We start from the raw sequence: 21,239 nt of genomic DNA on the forward strand, positions 1-21,239 counted from the left end.
CGGTGTACATAAAAGAAAAGATACATTCATCAATAATTCTAAGGTACAACACTTAAAGATAATCATAGGGTACAAATAAGCAATCAGGAAACAATATCAATATAAATTGTAAGGATACAAGCAACAAAGTTACAGTCATAAGTGGAAGGAGATGGGTGATGGGAATCATGAGATTAATAATAGTGCAGATTTAGTGAATAGTTTGACAGTGTTGAGGGAATTATTTGTTTCGCAGACTAATGGCGTTTGGGAATCTATTTCTTAATTGAATTATAGTCATTATAATTTTATTTAAATTACACATATAATTTTATTTTATTGCTTTATGTAAACGGTTTAAACAAAAACCCATTCGCTCCCATTTCCGGAATTCTTTCCATTTCAGAAAAATGACGAAGTCAGCAAATGAAGGAATGCTGGAGAAATTGACGTTAAGTCTTCTTGGGGAAATATTAAAATATTAAATATTAAAACTAAAACCACCTTTCTTTGTTGGGCAAATTTTAGATGATGAAGTGGTTGGGGTTTTGTTCCCCGTAGGTTAATCCCGCTTTTTCTTTGGTCCCAAAAGAAAATCCCCCTCCCGCTCTTTTCGAAACCTGCCAACCGAAACTTGTTAAATCGCTCAACTAGGGATTGAATCTTGAGGAAGAACATTTTTCCCCTCTGACGTCAAAAAAGAACCAACCAATCACGTGCATCCAGCCCCGGGAACCCAAGCGGCCTCTCGGGAGCCAGGGAGAGTCAGAGGGGGGCGTGGCTTGCGCTCGCCGTCACGTGCCTCGAAGGCGGAAACCTAGCGCGTGGCAAAAGCTCGTCGCCGGCGCTTCTCTTTTTTCCAACCGGAAGCTGCCGGCCGAACGCCGTCACCGCCGAAGGAGGAGATGCTACGTATTTCCGGCGTGGAGGTGGCGGCTTGGGGAGTGAGAGAGAGAGAGCGAGCGACGGGAGGCTTCGCCGGGAAGAGAGAGAGAGAGAGAGAAAGAGAAGGAGAGCCGTTGCCACCGCCGCCACCACTGTCGTGAAAGGCCTTTTTTTAATCCGCCGGGCGAAAGGAGCCGCTGCTTGTCCGTGAGGAAGGTGAGGGAGAGAGGCGGCGACCGATGGGTTTTCGGCCTGAGCCGGCCGGTGGGCAGATAAAAAAACGAGCGGCGCGGGGGGGTGGAGAGAAAACGGGCGGAACGCGAGCAAGTGACACGCAGGCGAAATGAAGGTGGGGAGGCCGCCCTGCCCCCCCCTTTTCTCTAAGCGGATGGTTTCTCCCGTTCTTGAGACTCGGCCGATCGGGTCTTCTGCTCTCTCTGGTCTTCTTGGGATTCCCGCCCCCCCCCCGCCTTTATAATCCTGCCTCCCGGAGCCCCCCTCGCCGTCTCCGGTTGGTGGGTGCTGATCCGATCCCGTCTTAAGAGGTGGGAAACTGGGGTGGGGGTAGGGTGATTCTCCCTCGCTCTCTCCCCCGCCCCGAACCTGTTTTTGGGGTGCCGCTTTCCGCTCCCCTGCGCCTGAATTTGGGGGCGAGATTGATTTCGGTTCTCGCTTTTGTCGGTTTCTCTTTTGGAGATTCTCTCTCGCTTTGTTTAGAAATGGGCAAGATCGAGGATGAATCCCTCTCACCCCCACCAACCCCCACGTATGCTGGGACACCACCACCCCGGCGTACAATAATTATTCTTTCCAAAAAATTTTTAAAAATGGGGCAGTTCTTCTGGTGTGCTCTTTTTAATGACTGTTTTCAATTCAATTTTTTTTTTGGTCTTTTTTATGTTTTTAATTTTTTTTTTAAGCTTAGCATTTAATTTTGGGGATTCTGCTGGAGGGGAAGGCAATAATAATAATAATAATAATAATAATAATAATAATAATAATAATAATAATAATAATAATAATAATTTTTAAAAAACCCACCACAACGTAATGGAAATAAATAGAATAAAAGATACCGACGCTTCAATATTATGGCAAACTGGGTGGGATGGATAAGGGAGCTCCAAAAGCCAATAATGGCCTTCCTTGTTTTTTGGGAATGAGCAAATTGTTGGGTAGGTAGATTTGGAAGCATCCATTTACTCCCTGCCACCTTCTGGTTTATGCAACTACCCGGTAGTTGTTGACCAGGTTAGGTGCTTTATGCAAGGATCATGTAACTGAAGTAGATTGGTTGCTTTTTTTAATCCTTGATTTTGGCTTTACCCTTTTTGCCTTGCCATTTGCAATGTATTCTGTATTAAAACAGCTCTTCTGTTTAGCTGTCAGTGATTGGAAACACCCTATTTGTTGTGTGCCTGTCCAATACTCAATTGATCTTTGGCGGAATAAGCTTCCCCCCACAAATCTTGTGTAAAGAGAAGAATGCAGTTTCTTTCATTAGCGCAAATTAAGAATGGTTCATTGAGACATTTCTTAGAAGTGTGCAATATCATTTCTAAAAACAAAGGTTCCATTCTCTCTCTTGGCCTTCTAATCGAGTAGAGTTAACTCCTTAGAGTGATTCAGAAATTTAATTATTTTGCGGTGTCAGTTTCTTAATTGAAAACAAAAAAAAACTCTGCTAAGAAATACGTACTTAACTATTTAGTGGCTTTCAAGATTGTGTTTTAACGGTAAAAATCATTTTGGGAGCTGGATTAAGTCTGGGATTGATTTTGGATAATTATATTAAAGAATTATATGCCTTATCAATATGTTTAATTCTTTAAAAAAAAGACAGAAAAGGCTGGTGAGAATTTTATTTAGAATTCAAAATGGAGAGAATATAGTAGGCGAATAATAATGAAACCTCCAGGCTTTGTGCTAATGTTCCCTTCGTTTTAATCAAATCATGCTCTTACAGTTTTAAGAAGCTCCTGTAGATATTTTTTTCATTTTTCAAACCTGCTTTTCATTCCAGGGGAGTCTAGCATTGTTTATGAAACAGCAGTAAACCAACCTTGAAAAAAATAAATAAAGCAAAAACATTTTAGAAATAATATATTAATATAAAATCCATTTTGAAAAACTGGCATTTTAAGCCACTACATCACTCTGGGCAATTTGTTATCTTACTAATATCTGTGGGAGCAATGGTGTTTTCTGGTTTTTTTTGTTTTTGTTTTTAAAGAAAACCGTGTGAGGGCTACCCGAACATGTCATGGGAAACAGGTTCCTAATTAGGAACTGCCACTGAAGTCTTGCTTGACTACCATATTGTCAGCCAAGTGCACCGATGGCAGCACAAACAGTGTGATCTATTAAAAGGTCATAGCTAAGATTATTGCCCTGTCTTTTGCCAATTCTCTCCTTCCTCTGCTCAGAACAGAACTTGATTTCTGTTCATCTGAGGTTAGGTATCACAATCCTGTTGATACTGCATAGAATGACACTGAAGCTATTTTGTAAGTGTGATTTGTTCCTGCTAACTTCAGAACTGAATTGCAATATTTATTGTCAGGACTTGAATATAGAATTTCTATTGGTTCCTAGTTCACAGGTGAACATTATAGTGTTTTCGTATATGGCATTAAGACCATTTAATTAAATATGCTTATTTTTTCCAGGTACAATTCTTCCATTATGTCATTCTTGTTTGAATGGATCTATAATGGCTTCAGCAGTGTGCTGCAGTTCCTAGGTAAGACTGTAAATGTTTATCAATGAGTAGTTGATAAATGAATTGATTTATTAATTTAAAAATGAGGGATTTTTAGATTGCTATAGCAAGAAGGCAATAATGCCTCTAAAATGTTAATTTTGTGTCGTCAGCTGCCAGTTTTATCTTTTCATTTTTTGTATCATATCGTTCTATAAGTGATTGAGATGCAAATTACACTCGTTTATGATGTATTTGCCTTATTTTATAAAGCTAAATGAATGGCATGGCTAGCAAAATAGTGAAGTTAAAGCTTTAAAATCAGTCTACTTTGCTTTTATATTTGCATCCTTCTAGAAATATAGGGAACTTTAGCTTAGTGTTACACATAATATGGAGATATTTCAATCCTTCCCCCCTCCCCAAAATAGTGCATTTCATACATTTTGCTAAACCGTTTTGATTCAGACACAAAGGGACAGAAATGAAGCCTAAAACTTTTGGTACTTCAACATTAGGAGTGATAGAAAATCCATTTGGGAGGTGTAATCTAAAATACAATAACACCAACACCCCCATAATAGCTGCCAGTGTGATATATCCCACTGATTGACTTACTCCCTTGATCTTCCTTGTGCCTTTCTCTCACCCGCCTGCTGCCAAAGCATCATGGCATATTCTTTGTGCTTACTGGATCCTTCCTAATACATTTCCTTTATTGCCAATGTCCAGTGCAGCACACATACTTCCATCCACAATTTTCCCTTCCTAATATCTGCTTGTAGGAGTCATGATGCAAACTGCACTCTCTGTTCACTTTGGTGAATAAGAATGCTCAATAGATTAGATTATTAGATTATTATTAGATTATTTAACCCAATAAATAATTCATTTTATTTCATACATGCTTTTTTCTCCACAGGATTGTACAAGAAGTCTGGGAAATTAGTTTTCTTGGGTTTGGATAATGCAGGCAAAACTACCCTTCTTCACATGCTAAAGGATGACCGATTGGGTCAACATGTTCCCACATTATATCCAAGTAAGGACCATATAGTTATGGAATTGTGTATTGATGCCATTTTAGAACATTATTGTATGATAATTAATGCTGAAGATTAGTATACTTAAAAAAATAAAGTTGCTTCATGTTTGTGCTTAATTGTTTTGAAAATGACATTTAAATTTATCCCTAATCCCAGTATCTTCTGTGGGCCTTAGTACCTGGAAAAGATAAGAGAGATTAGGCTCAAGATTATGATTCGGTGTATTATATTAAATGCAAATATTACCTGTTACAGTTCATGAATTGCATTTGAGTTAGGAGAATTGGAAGATTCAAGATATGATTTTCAGTATTGGTGACCTTTTAGAGTAGCTGAAGGCAACACATAGTTCCAGAGGTTGATGAACTTCAGTTCCCACCTGTCCTAGCAGAAGTGATTGAATTATGGGAATTACATTCCAACATCTGACATGTCAAATTAACCTAAATCTATTTTGCCATATGCAGCTTTCCTCCTTCCATTTTTTTATGAATGTATCGAATGTAATTCCTTTTTTTAAAAAAAGTTTTTTTTATTTTATAGACAAACATACAAGGGAAACTCGAAAAATTAGAATATCTTGCAAAAGTTCATTTATTTCAGTAATGCAACTTAAAAGGTGAAACTAATATATGAGATAGACTCATTACATGCAAAGCGAGATAGTTCAAGCCTTGATTTGTCATAATTTTGATGATCAGCAAACTCGCCTGACCTGAACCCCATAGAGAATCTATGGGGCATTGCCAAGAGAAAGATGAGAGACTTGAGACTGAACAATCCAGAAGAGCTGAAGGGCACTATTGAAGCATCCTGGTCTTCCATAGCACCTCAGCAATGCCATAGGCTGATAGCATCCATGCCACACCGCACTGAGGCAATAATTGATGCAAAAGGGCCCCAAACCAAGTACTGAGTACATATGCATGCTTATACTTTTTAAAGGTCCGATATTGTTCTATGTACAATCCTTGTTTTATTGATTTCATGTAATATTCTAATTTTCTGAGATTGTGAATTTGGGGTTTTCATGAGCTGTCAGCCATAATCATCAAAATTATGACAAATCAAGGTGTGAACTATCTCGCTTTGCATGTAATGAGTCTATCTCATATATTAGTTTCACCTTTTAAGTTGCATTACTGAAATAAATGAACTTTTGCACGATATTCTAATTTTTTGAGTTTCACCTGTACATTTAAAACATCAGCAATTCCTTCTGTGTGATGTCTCAATGTTTTCTTCCTGGCTCCATCATTTTGTTGTTTCTTCATTCTTCACTTCAAACTAAACTATTACCAAATACATTATTATCATTTTCTTACATAATTATCCATTGCTTATCTGTAGCTTTCTTCTAGCCAATGGTAAAAATTATCCCATATCTTAAAATATTCTACATGCTCTCTTTCTTTAATCATCAAAGTTAATCTATTCATTTCTGCACAATCTAAAATTTTTCTAAAATTCAGGGTATTTTTTCTGCTTTCCAGTTTTGCGCAAAAACTATTCTTGTTGCTGTAATTACATGTATAATCAATTAAATATTTTCTTTACTAATTTTCTCTGGTAGGATCCCCAATAAAAACAACTCCAATTTTAAATCAATATGTTGTTGGGTTATTTCTTCTAACCAACCCTTTATTTTCTCCCAATAGTTTTTGGCTTCTGGACATGTCCACCACATATGATAATAACATCCTGGTAACTGATAACATTTCCAACATTTAGCTGATTTATCTTTAAGCATCTTTGCCAGTTTCTCAGGTGGCATGCCATCTATAAAACATTTTATATTGATTTTCTTTATATGCAGTGGACATTGTTAATTTATAATTCCTCTCCCATAACTGTTGCCATTTGTCTAAGTCTGTTGAATATCCAAAATTTTTAGCCTAAGCTATCATAGTTTCCTTTACTTGTTCCTCTTCTAACTCAATCTCCAACAAAAAGTTATAAATTTTTTTGATTAATTTGTCTTCCGTTCCTGTGAGAATCCTATCCAGCTCAGTTTTTTCTAAATGAAAACCATAGAGTTTAAGCTCAGTCTTTTCTAAATGAAAACCATAGAGTAGTCCAGGCGAGTCTTTCTCGCCTGGACTACTTCAATGCTCTCTACATGGGGCCTCCCTTCCCGGAGGCTCCAGTTGGTCCAGAATGCAGCTGCGCGGGTGATAGAGGGAGCCACTCGTGGCTCTCATATAACACCTCTCCTGCGCAAGCTGCACTGGCTGCCTGTGGTCTTCTGGGTGCACTTCAAGGTGTTGGTTACCACCTTTAAAGCGCTCCATGGCTTAGGACCGGGATACTTATGGGACCGTCTTCTGCTACCACATGCCTCCCACCGACCAGTGCGCTTCCATAGAGAGGGTCTCCTTAGGGTGCCGTCAGCCAAACAATGCCGGCTGGCGGCCCCCAGGGCAAGAGCCTTCTCTGGGGGCACCTGCCCTCTGGAATGAGCTTCCCCCAGGACTTTGTCAACTTCCTGACCTCTGAACCTTCCGCCGCAAGCTGAAGACATATCTATTTTTCCGCGCGGGACTGGCATAAAATGGGTTTTATTAGGATTTTAATGGGGTTTTATGGTGTTATGTATTTTATATTTGAATTATCAGCCAATTTGAATAAGTTTTTTAATTCTGATTTTATTGTATTGTATTTATGTATGCTATTTTTATCTGGCTATAAACCGCCCTGAGTCCTTCGGGAGAAGGGCGGTATACAAATTAAATAATAATAATAATAATAATTAATTTATTATTATTATTAATTATTAACATCTTTCTGATATCTTGCTTGTATTTGCATATACATATATATATACCAATCGAACTCAATCCCCTGTTCTTCCAAATCTTGTTTCTGCTTCAATTCCCCCATCTGTTAACAAGTCCCTATACCTAACAATATTTCTAAGATTCAAAGTATTTGGATATATTAAAACCTCCATTGTTGATAACCATGTTAGAATTTTCATATAGTATTTATCTCTAACCTTCTCCCATGCCATTAGCAGGGCATTTCTTGGGTTTTAATTCCTAATCAGCATCATCTTTATCAAGAAGCTTTGAATTTTGGGGTTTCCTAAAAAATAGGCAATATTTATATGGAGTCAGTTACCAAAGTAAGCTGTGAAATCCTTTAAACTGGGTGTGTTCGATCAGAGGTTAAATAGACATTTATTGAGGGGTGCTCTAAGTTTATTCTTGCACTATGCAGATGTTGGATTCACTGATAAACCCTTCCAGTTCTTTACTTGTAGGAATATTTCTGAAGGGCATTAAACTGGGGAAGGCTGATCTTAACATATCTTAAATAGTTTATGCCTTATGGTAATTGACATTGTACACTTTTTTCTCCTAGCATCAGAAGAATTAACAATTGCAGGAATGACTTTCACCACTTTTGATCTTGGCGGCCATGAGCAAGGTAATCAATATCGATATTTGTTATTTTGTTATTCTCTTATCCCTGGCTAATCTGAGAGAAAGTGTCCTTTATGCAGATAAAATGTTTTACTTATGGAGATGGCATTTGATCGCATTAGGAGATCACTGAGTGTCTGTGTGGTCCCTATTTATTCTCGCATTCATGAAGGGACATGTCAATATATTGCTATATATTGGCATTAAGGTAAAATAAGTGTGCACAAGTACAGGCAGTCCTCAACTTAACAACAGTTCATTTATTTTTATTTTATTTTATTTTATTTGCATTTATATCCCGTCCTTCTCCGAAGACTCAGGGCGGCTTACACTATGTCACTATTTAGTGACTGTTCGAAGTTACAACAGCACTGAAAAAAGTGACTGATGACCATTTTTCACACTTATGACCACTGCAGCCTCCCCATGGTCATGTGATATTCATTCGGATGGTTCACAACTTGACTCACATTTATGACAGTTGCAGTGTCCCAGAGTCATGTGATCCCCTTTTACGACCTTCTAACAAGCAAAGTGAATGGGGAAACCAGATTCACTTCACAACTGTGTTACTAATTTAAGAACTGCAGTGATTCACTTAACAAACGTGGGTGACGAGTCATAAAATGGAGCAAAACTCACTTAACAAATTTCTCACTTAGCATCATAAATTTTGGGCTCAATTGTGGTCGTACGTTGAGGACTACCTGTATGCCAAATCCTCAAGTACTGTGTTAAGCACACACATCAAACCACCTAGCTCAGTGGTTCTCAACCTGTGGGTCGGGACCCCGTTGGGGGTTGAATGACGATTTGCCAGGGGTCGCCTAAGACCATCGGAAATATGGGAAGTATACTTATGAGTCGAAGAATCGCGCTCCAATGGTTGACTCCACAAGCCAGCTGCAGGCTCTTCAAATCACTAGCTGAATTCGGCTTCACGCATGATGAATTAAAAAAGAGAGAAATCTTTGCTCTGATGTCTCCCTCTCAAGCCAGTTGCAATCACTCCCAATCGCTAGCCTAATCTGGCTTCAGGCGCAATAAACTTAATAGGGGAGGAGTCTCCGCTTTAATGTCTCTGTCCTCAAGGCAATTGCAAGCAGTTCAGATCGCTAGCCAATACGGCTGCAGGCGCAATAAATTCAAAACGAAAATAATTTTACGGTTGGGGTCGCCACATCGTGGGGAATTGTATTAAAGGGGTCGCCACATCGTGGGGAATTGTATTAAAGGGGTCGCAGCACTATAAAGGTTGAGAACCACTGACTTAGCTTAATTAGTAGAAGACTAAGTGCAATATAGGTTGAATTGTGATATCAAGCTGGAACATGAAATTAGCTGAGGATGTTCAAAATACATTTTTCATCCCTTTATTGTTGTTGGTGCTTTGGTGTTGCTATATTTTCACAAGTGCTTTTATTTTCCTTGAAGCGCGGCGTGTCTGGAAGAATTATTTCCCAGCAATTAATGGGATTGTCTTTTTAGTGGATTGTGCAGATCACTCTCGTCTTTTGGAATCTAAAGTGGAGCTGAATGTGGGTAACTTTTTCCTTTGAATGCACTAGTACTAGTTGTAGTATTTATATAACCCTTTTCTGTCTCGGACAAGTTAATTTAAAATATGCACCTATGAGCAGAAAGGAAACTAAATACTAGTATGAATTTAGTATGAAAGCCAGCTAGGTGACTTTAGAGCAGTCGCATGCTGTCAGCCCAACTCATATCACAGGGGGGTTGTGATGAGGAAAATAGGAGGACAGCGTGTTAGTTATGTTTGTCACCTTGAGTTATTTATAAAAAATAATAAAGGTGGAATTAAAAAACTTTTAAAAGCAGACAAATATAAAGCAGTATTTGTACATAATTTGGAATATGTTTCATAAATTTGAGTTGCAAGTTATATGCCACCATTACGATATTTAGATTTACGAGGTCATGTTGTGACTTAAAATAGTCCAAATACAATCAAAACGAAATATTATGTATCGTCTATTAAGAGCATTTTCAGAAATTGGGTTTAGAATTCTTACTTAAAATTGTTAGTTGCTTTCTATATTTACATAGTTGCACATTTCCGCCCTTTTTTCCCTTAGGCACTAATGACTGATGAGACAATATCCAATGTGCCAATTCTTATCTTGGGTAACAAGATTGACCGACCAGAAGCTATCAGCGAGGAGAAACTGCGAGAGATTTTTGGTCTTTATGGACAGACAACAGGAAAGGTAAGGAATCAAAGCTTGGTTCTAAAATTAATGTACCTTATTTTTCAAAATATATTTTTCTGAATACTAAGGTATATCAAGATTCTAACTTTGGCTCTTAAAATACCACAGGAACACAAGTAACAATTTGTATTAGATCCATGTATGGTACAAATGAATTTCTTAGATTAATATAGAATAGCCTAATTTTATACTTAACATAACATAACATTCTTTCTGTTTATCAATGGATGTTTTGTGTGGTTAGTTAATAAACAACATACTTAGTTTTTATAAATCAGAGTATACTTCCTTGGAACCCTGAACTGTTAACTTTGTGATTATATGTTGGTGCATTGAGAATTTAGATTAGAATCAAGTGCAGTTAGGTGTGACATATATACTGGTGTCTAAATGGATACAAGACAACCAAACTGATTGTGGACAGCGGCACTAATAATAACAATAGAATTAGGAAGGATATATTGACCAATACCCATTGGGGCATAATCAGTTTTATACTTGTACTTTCCTTTGGAAAGACTTCAATTAATTTAGCCTCCACTTATATCTTAGTAACTAAAATATTCTCACACAGTTTTTTTGAACATCACCATTTTTGGGGTCTGATTAGTATTTTTTTTCATTCTGTTGAGAGATTGTCTTGGGAAGCATAAGAGTATCCTTAGATGATAAGATAAGAAAAAATAGTAGCATATGCCCTTTACTGTAGGCTTAAATAGATTATTTGTGATATTCCTTTCCTGCCAGAGTAAACCAGTGTGTTTTACCATTCAAAAAATATATTAAACTGGACAAAGTTTTTTGAAGCATGCTTTTTTCTTAAAATGTCCAGAGACTGCATAACCTCAGGGGACACAAGGTGAAGGTTGCCCAACAAGTTTCTGTTTTTTTTTCCCCTCTACCTTTCCTTCAGGTGCACGGTTCTGAATGTTTTTGGGCAATCTTTTTTGTTAATTTCATTGGAGCTCTTGGATCAGTATCAAAAACTGATATGCCTTGACATATAATCAAGAATGATCTTTCAACTTTGGAACCAAAAGAAATGCTATATTGTGGGCTTTGACTGTTCGAATTGTTCATGATTACAGAAATACTATATATTGCCGAATTTCAAATTAAAAGCTTAATGCATTTTATATTTGTAACCGTATCAAAGAAAATCCAAAGTTTTTCATTTTCTTTCTCCCCCTTTTCCCTTGCAATTTTTCCATCTCTATTTTTTCCTATTTTTTTCCCGTCTTTTTTTTAATATATTTTTTTTTTGGGTAGAAATTAAATTAAAAACATCATCTTGCAGCTATAAAATCAGATGTGACTATGTGTTTATATACAAAGCTGCGTTTGTCCTGGTCTCTGGGATTAAATGCCCGGAATTTCTGCCAATGCCGTTAAAAGGCTCCGCGATGGACTCCTTTCTGAATGAATTTCTGTTTAATTCTCCAGGGGAATGTGCCACTAAAGGACCTGAATACGCGTCCTATGGAAGTGTTCATGTGCAGTATACTGAAGAGGCAAGGCTACGGTGAAGGTTTCCGTTGGCTGTCACAGTACATTGACTGATACTGGAGAGACAGATCTATTCCTGGACTGATCCTGTTCGCAAATTCCTTATGGACTTTTCTATTAGAACATGGAAGACTCTCCATCTGCATCCTGGCAACGACCAAGAGACTCCTTTCTTCAGTTACCCTACATCACAGTGGTGACACAATTCTTTTCCCTGCGTCTGGGAGATAACATTCTGTACACTGGTGCAGGTTGTCACTTCCAGGTGGCCACGGATTCCTAGGGAAGCCCTGGCTTTCAGTTACAAATGGGATGAGCGAAGCTGGAATGCCAAGCTCTGCGCGCGGCACTCTTTGCGGCTGGAAAAGAGGACATGTCTCACCACTGTGGCCAATTGATTTCAAAGAAAGCAACTATATTTTTTAAAGGAAGTGTATTGATGTAAATGGTGTCCCTTTAGATTTTTCTTAAGTTTAGCCTTCATCCTGTTCAGGCCAGAGTCTGTTAGGATTTTTTTTTTTTTAAAGGAAAAAAAATATTTAATGGTATTTAGGCGGTTCCCAAATGACCGAACCAGCTATCATGATATTCAAAATCTTTAGCAAACAAAGAGAGATGGCTTTCATAGCCCTGTAAGGTGGTTGCGCTGTCACACTGCTCAATCATGAAGATGGTGCTATTGGGACTGACTTGTGCAATGATATTTTTCTTTAATTTACAGGGAATTTAGTTTGGGGGGGAGGATGGGGGATGGAGTATACACACAGGCACAGCTTATTTAGCCTTCCTTGTCATGTGCAGGAGTCTGAAATGTGGTTGACCCCTTTTTTGCCCCACCTCTAAAAGTTACGATCACTTTCCTTAATGGCAGTCTTTTTTATTTCTTCTTCTTCCTCTTTTCAGCACCAGCAGAAAGTTTGTCTTGGACCTAACAATACACGATGTTCTACATTGCAGGCAACTGCAAAAAACAAAAAAACACCGTAGAAATCATGAATTTATTTTTGGGGGGGTGGTTATTGTAGCATTAAATTTTTCCAACAAGTGCGTATCAGATGCTGTTACTGTAAACTAACCCTGTTTCTTTTACACTCAACAGAGCTTGTGTTTGAATTTTCATTACTTCATTTTCACTTAAAACAGGCATTCTTCTCCTTGGCTGGAAGCGTGAAGATGCTTTTAATTAAAACTATTTAGTGCTCGTGGACAGACTTGCTTTGGTGAATGCAAGGGACCCCATGTCTGAAGACACTGGCTTTCTGACTCCCGTTGCAAAACGGAAATGCAAAATGGCAGTACATTAAAGGCACTTAACTTCAGGGAATGATAACACTATTAGGGTTATGGGTGTAGTCACTTAAATCGGGGTTGGGAAACTAGGGTCTTTTTATGACTGGTGGACTTCAACTCCCAGAATTCCTGAGCTAGCCATGCTGGTTCAGGAATTCTGGGAGTTGAAGTCTACCAGTTATAAAGGAGCCAGTTCACCACCTCTTGAATTAAACGCTAGTTATGGTTTCATGTCTTTTGTCTTAGCAGCAACTTCATTGAGGGGCGGGGGGAGAGAAAGTGAATCATTAATAGTTGGACATCCCAGAAATAATTCTGTGATTTTGGACATCAGTTTTAATAACTTCTAAATTGTCAGTTTCATCCATTGCATTGGCAGGTCAGAATGCATTGGTCTTTACCTAAAATTACTAACATTTCAGGTAAAAACTAATGAAGCCTTCTGAAGTATGTAATGCAGACATCAGGATAAATATTTTACTTCGCCTGCAAAAAGAGCTGACTTATTTTACAAATATGAAGCATCTTAAAACTGTACAGATTGAAAGAGTCCAGAATCTTGCAATTCCAGAGGTAATTTAAGTCTCATAATTCCATTGGAAGAGCTATGACAGAGTAGCCAGTTCCTGAAAGGGATAATTGGGGAAGAGTCCATTATAATTAACCAGGCTCTTTTCTGATGTGGTTATTCTTGAACTGTTTGCAGTACCTTCATCAAAATGATTACTTGCAGCATCATTGTTGAGTTCATTTGTGGTTTGTAAAACCTTTGGGTTTTATGTAAGAAGTTTTTCAATGACTTGTGAATATTTCCTAGGCCAAAGTGCCTGTGCATATGGTGCCAAGGAGATATGGAAATCTATAAGTGTATAGGAGTCTACAAAAAAAACCCCAACCTTGATTGGGTGTAAATAATGTAGCATCTGCTCCATTGAACACCTGTAATTCTCTTAATGGCTGTTAGATCAAGGGATATGGATGGATGGCTCACCTTGGATCAACATGAGATGTGATAACCCTTATCTCCAACTACATGCTTAAAAACAGAAGGCCCTGGTAAGCAGAGCTATAAGATGGTGCCCAAAGGAACAACTTCTATGAAAGTGGCATCTCAGCCACTGGAGAAACCGGTTGTGTATGGCTCATCTGTTTTCTGCCTGCCGTGTTCTGTCTTTGGACAAGTCTCCTTGCAATGTCTGGATATAAAGTTTAATATATTCCGTAGGAACTGGGTTGCAGATTGGAAAATAGAGTAAACATCATTCTGTTAGCAAAATGTTTTATCTTCCAATTTCTGGAAATGAGGAACATGTTTGCAGAGATGGTTTGTCTGTATCCAAAACATTTTAATAAAGTTTTTTTTTTTAAAAAAACACCAAATTATATACATATACTTGGGTTGAATCTGGCCCTAACATAATCCAGGGGCAGATGTAGAAGTTATCCATGTCCTAGGCCACAAAGATACTCTTGACCAATGTCAAATTGGGAGTGAATCATTTGATATCTTTTCATCCTTAAGTAATTAAGAAAAAAACACAGCTTCTAGTAACTGAACACATTGAGGATCATAGGGAGAAGTTTGCTGTTATGGAAAAACGAGGGAGAAGAAAATAAGGATGCCTAATAAATTGAAAAATAACTGCTAGATGCTATAGTTTAATAAATTTTGACAGCATAAAAGAGTTAGGAATATATTAAAATAATGTTCCTTTGCTCGCCATTTTTGCTGTAAGACCCCTAGCCTGAGAACTGTGCTTCAGCAAATGAGAACCTGTTTTATGCAAGTCATCTTCATCCATCAGGAACGCTGCCTATCCAAGTCTTAAAAAGAGTTGGGAGCCAGGGCTTCCATTCATATGGATAGGTTCGGTTTGTTACTTTTAAGATTTCCCTCTCGATTTTAAACCCCTTTCGCAGCTGATCTGTGAGAGCAACTTCCAAGAAAGATTTAGGAAAAACGGAACAAAAAGCTGAAAACTCAATCCCCAGTGGTGGATTGTGTCTGGTCGTGGCTTATGAAAAGATTTTCAGACTATATTCTGCAGTCTGGCTGGTGCCCAGAAGTCTTTAGATCTTGAGTTTAATTTCCTCTTGTATTCATAGTGTTTGGCATCTGTGGACACAATTTAGAGCATTTTAATAAACGCTGTGGATAGAAAACTAGGAAAGAGAGGAAGGGCAGGAGAAACTAGATACAAAAATGAGGAACAATGAAGAAGAGGAAAAGGTGTTTTTCAATAGAAAAGGGCTTTGCTTCTCTTCAAGCAAAGATATACTTTCATATGTTCATATAGGAAGGAAAGCTAGTCAAGAAACTGGTAAAGGAGAGTTCTCCACACACACCCCCCCCATTGCAATGTAATGAAGGGAATGTCTATTCTCTGGCTTCAAAAGTACAATGGTAGTTCCAGGCACAGAGCCAAGGTCTCAAGAATTAAAAGATTTAACTCTTAGCAACTTAAAAGTGTTGCTAAGTTTGGTTGTGCAATAGGGATTCTAGATCTAACCCTCTTTTTTTTTTTTTTTGGAAACAATGGATAATTTCAAGTCACCTGAATTGGTCTTTACAAGGCCTGGAAGTATTCACTGAAGGTGCAAGAGCCCAAGTTATTTTTTTATTTATTAGATTTGTGTGCCAACCATCTCGTCTAGAGGCATTATGGGCACTTCAGCTGGCACACTCCACGCCTAGCTCTGATTTGGACACACTTTTAATTTTTCAAAGGGGACAAAACCAGTCCAGGTGAATGTTGCCATCAAGAGAACGAGGAGTGCCTTTTAACAAGAGATGAGCAGTTTCTACAGGCCTATTCCTTCCCAACAACAAAACCCCCAAAGTGTTCAAGGTTTCCTACATTTCTGTTTACTTGATTACTATATGGATAGTGAGTATTTGAAGGGAAGTAGACAGGATTTAGCTGTGTCGTCAGTTATCTCTCTCGATGCACAAAGAGATAGGTGTGATCCAGGCCCAAGTAGGTAGTAATAAACTTAGTCCGTGGAAAAACAAACTATTCAAACAGCTGCGAATTACTTCATTCCCAGCGTCGTTCAACTCAAAGTAAAACAAATGCCTCCTGACACAAATTCCTCAGTTATCTCGCAAACCTTAGTTCAATTAGGCAAACTGCCAAAGGCTCTTCCTGGCAAATGTCCAGAAGCCACAAAAACAAAGACATAGACGAAGCAGAAGATGCAGCTACAACGTTGTTTTCCGGCAAAGCTGAAACACCGATGCTGGTATGTTTTAAGCCTTATGGGAAGGGCCAATCATCTCTTGGCCCTACTCCCGAGTTGTCCTCTCTGCTTGAGCTGCTCTTGCCTTCTGGCAGCTCTTCTCATGTGTGCATTAGGAACAGGCTCCTCCTGTTCCTCTGCCTCACTACTATCAGTCTCTGGAGGCTCTGGAGTCCACACCTCACTTCCCGATGGCCCTGGTCTCACCTCAGCCTCATCGCTGTCGGACTCTGTTGCCAGCTCCGTAGGCTGCTGACAGACCACAACAATAGGATGGAAATTATGGGACTCTGGCCCAACAGTTGATTATTAAACCTTGTCAGGCATTAAAAACCTTGGGCTGCACCTGAAGTTTTAATGAAACTGATTTATTACTATTCACGACCTAAGTAGTGGAATTTACTCAACGGTTGGCGCTATTTTAGCACGAGATAAGGTTCAACAGAATTCAAGAAGGGTTAAACTTAGTTCATTTGTGGCTACATAATCACTCTAGGCTGATTCCTGTTTTGACTCTGCACCCCTCTCCCCAAGGTCTTGTCACTCCTCCTACACACTTGCTCTAATGTAAAGCTTCCCTTTAGCCCACGGCTGTCAAACTCGCCATGTCACGTTGCCGTCTCATGATGTTTCCATGACATTTTTTTTTTCTCTTCGCGGAGCTGGGGTGGACATGGCCTGCAGGTGACGCATTTGGCCCGTGGGCCACCAGTTTGACACCCCTGCAGTTTAGCCCTTTCTTCATTGATTGTCCTTAGAACAGACACAAAGCCAGCAGATTTCAAGGCTGTTCTGGTTTTTTGAACTTTCTTTCAAAAAACAAAAATATATGCAGTTCTCTTTAAGCTAAAAAAAAAAAAAGTAAAGATGCTTTGAAAGTAAGCTTGATTCACAGACGAGTCTGTATAATTTCTTGACAGTAATCCAGGAAGAGTTTGTCCTTGCCTTCCAGCTTTTTTATTTTGTTTGGTTTTTACTTTTCAATCTAGATCACTCAAGGTTATATCCAGTGCCACTACCTGATCATGAAAATGCTAAATTGGTTTGGCCCTCTTTAGGGCCAGATGTACATCAATTCAAAGGATATTATGGTTCATTTTACCCAAGAACAAGCACAGAGTGTGCCTTTATTTTAGAGTCAGTGGGAGCAGCTTCAAGCATTTCCCATGCTCTCTCAACATAAGGAAAGCACAAGCTGTAACTACTGTGAAAAAGGGTACCTTTTAATTGGAACAAAAAATCAAATTGCCACACTCCTTATATTATGCTTGGGATGATGTCACTTTAAGAAAGAATATTGTAGACCTTCAGAACACATAGAATGGGCCACTCTATATGTACAGGTAGTCCTTGACTTACAACAGTTCATTTAGTGACTGTTTAAAGTTAAACGGGACTGAAAAACCTAACTTACCATTTTTCACACTTATGACCATTGTAGCATCCCGATGGTCACGTGATCAAAATTCGGACAATTGGAAACCGACTCATATTTATCACAGTCGTAGTGTCTCGGGGTCATGTGGTCCCCTTCTGACAAGCAAAGTCAATGGAGAAGCCAGATTTGCTTAACAACCGTGTTACTAATTCAACAACTGCTGTGATTCACTTAACAAATGGGGCAAGGAAAGATATAAAATGGGGCAAGGCTCACTTAATAAATTTCTCACATAAATGTTGGGCTCAGCTGTGGTCGTAAGTCGAGGGCTACCTCTAACTACTTTATGTTAAAACAGTTCCCCTGCTGGGAAACTTAACAACTGGGCAGATGGACATGATACAGAATAGAATAGAATAGAATTTTATTGGCCAAGTGTGATTGGACACACAAGGAATTTGTCTTGGTGCATATGCTCTCAGTGTACATAAAAGAAAAGATACAGGTGTGTGACAGTTATGGCAGGACAGATGTTTTCCTCTCATATTTCTGAAACAAGGGATCTCAAAATGGAAATAAACAGCAGGAAATGAAACAACTAGAATAAATAACACATACTTGGTTAATTATGCTTGCTTTTCATGTCTTTGTTGGAATTCAGAAATATATATATATTTTTAATGGATTGACAAACTACATTGATTTGGAGTTTTTTCAAAACGACACTGGAAAATTCTGGATTGCCAACCAGACAGACCTACAAGCTAACAAAATTAGTAACTGTTGGAGGTAGAAAGGAGGAAATATCATATTTTCCGGAGTATAAGACGCACCTTTTTCTTCCAAAAAAGAGGGTGAAAATCTGGATGCGTCTTATACTCTGAAAGTAACCTCGCATTTCTTCTCAAACGGAGGTTTCAGAGGCTGAAAAAAGCATCAGAAATGAAGTTTCAGAAAAGAAGCCCCCAAACAGAGTTTCAGAGGCTTTTTTTCTGAAGCTCTGTTTTGGAGGCTTTCAAAGGCAGAAAAAAAAGCAAAAAAAAAGCAAGGCACAGAGCTCACAACCAAGGAACCTGTTGCTAAAATTCACCTCTGGGAACAGCTGATTGGATGGTGTTCCGGGAGGCCGATCCACCTGCCAATCAGCTTTTTTCTTATTTTTCTCTCCAAAAACTAAGGTGTGTCTTATACACCAAAAAGTGCGGTAGTCCAATGTCCACTCCTTGCAAGAATCCAGCTCTAAGCGTCCCCAATAATTCTCTCTGTGTCCTTTGCCAATAGCAAAGTAGGGCTCATTCCGTTCCTAGCGAGTTGGTTTCACAATCAGCTTTTAGCACATTAGCAAGCTTTCTCAAACATGCAACAGTATGTTCTCTTGCTTTCATGCACCTCAAGATGTAAGAAAGTTGAAAAGAGGCCACCTTTACCATAAGACACTTTTAAATACCTAATGAGGCCTAATCTCTGTTGCTCTTGCTAAACCTCAGTTTCATAATTTGCATTGGCGCCTTTATTTGACCGTGTTTGCTTGCACTCTTAACATAGTCATTTGTGTATTTGTTAAGCTGTGTGCAATGGCACCCACACGGAAAGGATTACAACGTGCAAGATGTCAGGTATGGCATCGCAGCCAAATCCCTGCCCAACTTTCACATTCATGGTGTCACACATAGCTCTCCTCCCATTTTGTTCCCAACAAGCATCACGTAAGGTAGGCTGGGCTGAGAGAGAATGGATGCCAATAGAGGAGAATACTTGTAGCTCATGATTGAACTTGGTGCTTTCTGAGCTTGGTTGTTTTCTTGCAGGAGTTTCCTTACCCAACCAGATTATATTGAAGATGTTACCTAGTTGGGTAATAGAACATCTTCAAGAAAACAGCCAGGGTCAGAGAGCACCAAGGACTCCAGGGCCAGTGAATTTCCCTGGCTGAGCTGGGATTAGCGTCTGGGTCATTCTATTGCGATCTAGCTCCTTAAACACTTCCCCACACAAACTAGACACAGTATATGTGGTGGGATCTGAGGGATGCAGAATAAATAAGAAGAATTACATCCCCCATTTAGAAATGCTATAAACGCATCCTAATATTGGATTCTCCTTTTCTTTCTGGCTGTTCCAAAACTTTGCTAACTTCATGTGATCAGCTAGAAGTCTAAGATTCGGATGATACATACTATTATTAAGCAGGTATCCTTCGCCCTATAGACTGATGTCTAAGATATTTCGATATGAGTACTGGGGAGTAATGTGATGGCGCTTAGCCAAAACGAATTCAAAGGCTTTTTTTTTAAGAACAGAAGTGCTGAAACTTTCTACTTTAAATACAATAATCACTAAAACAGAACATTAAAATGACCTGTAAGATTTACTGCAGTTCGTTATAGTGGAGGAGGGAATGAGGAAGATAAATTATTGCTGTCTGTGATGAGGTAAGATTTTTTTATTAGTAGTGGTTTGTACAATAACTCATTCACAGGACTCTCCACACTGCATTTCTGGTTGCTGGTTAAGGACTGTGATTGACCTGGATGAAAATATGTTGTTGACTCTACCTAATTCAGGGGTGCTTTCTACTTTCAGGTAACTGTGCCAATTCAGTTATACTCTATGACAGGGGGTCTCCAACCTTGAACTCTCTGGGAATTAAAGTCCACAAGTCTTAAAGTTGCCAAGCATGGAGACCCCTGCTTTAGATAGCAATTGAGAGTCAAGATCAGGAGCTGGATGGTTATCAGCCCCCGAATTAACCTTGCATTTGTTCAACGGCTTTCTTTATTGCTTCCTTCCCCTCCCCCCCTGAATTAAATAAGGAATCCCATATCCTAAAGATTTTTATTTTATTTATTTTGACAATCATATATAAGATAACAAGTAAAAGAATAAACATAATTTGGATACATGAAAAGAGTAAGTAAAAAGGATTATTAGGACAGGGACGGTAGGCACGCAGGTGCACTTATGCACACCCCTTACACACCTCTTAGGAATGGGGTGAGGTCAACAGTAGACAGTTTAAGCTTAAAGTTTTGGGGATTTGGGGAAGAAACTACAGTCAGGTAGTACATTCCAGGAATTGACCACTCTGTTACTGGAGTCATATTTTCTGCCATCGAGCTTGGAGCAGTTTACCTTGAGTTTGTATCTATTATTTGCTCATGTATTGTTGTGGTTGAAGCTGAAGTAGTCACTGACAGGTAGGACATTGTGGTAGATAATTTTATGTACTATGATTAGTTCAGACTGAAGTCAGCATAGTTCTAAGTTGTCTAAGGCTAAAATTTGGAGTCTGGTGGCATAAGGTATTTTATTGTGGGTAGAGGAGTGGAGGACTCTTCTCGTAAAAATATCTCTGGATTCTCTCGATTGTATTTATGTCCCATATGCAGTGTGGGGTCCAGACAGATGAACTCAGTGGTGGGATTCAGCCAGTTCGCACCAGTTTGGGAGAACCGGTTGTTAATTTTCTGGGCAGTTTGGCAAACTGGTTGTTGGAAGAAATCATTAGGGCAGAGAACCGGTTGTTAAATTACTTGAATCCCACCACTGGATGAACTG

The 21,239-nt window shown here is 38.9% G+C and overlaps 1 protein-coding gene across 1 annotated transcript; it reads left to right on the top strand.

Annotated features, from left to right (window-relative positions):
• Positions 1-900: 900 nt before the first annotated feature.
• Positions 901-12,817, top strand: SAR1A (secretion associated Ras related GTPase 1A). Its single transcript, XM_058188830.1, has 7 exons — positions 901-1,080; positions 3,534-3,607; positions 4,488-4,607; positions 7,975-8,040; positions 9,471-9,574; positions 10,133-10,264; positions 11,711-12,817. The coding sequence occupies exons 2-7, from the start codon at positions 3,550-3,552 to the stop codon at positions 11,825-11,827; spliced, it is 597 nt and encodes a 198-aa protein (XP_058044813.1). The 5' UTR covers positions 901-1,080; positions 3,534-3,549; the 3' UTR covers positions 11,828-12,817.
• The last annotated feature ends 8,422 nt before the right edge of the window (positions 12,818-21,239 follow it).

Source organism: Ahaetulla prasina, chromosome 6 (assembly GCF_028640845.1).
Source record: "Ahaetulla prasina isolate Xishuangbanna chromosome 6, ASM2864084v1, whole genome shotgun sequence".
NCBI classification, from domain to species: Eukaryota; Metazoa; Chordata; class Lepidosauria; order Squamata; family Colubridae; genus Ahaetulla; species Ahaetulla prasina.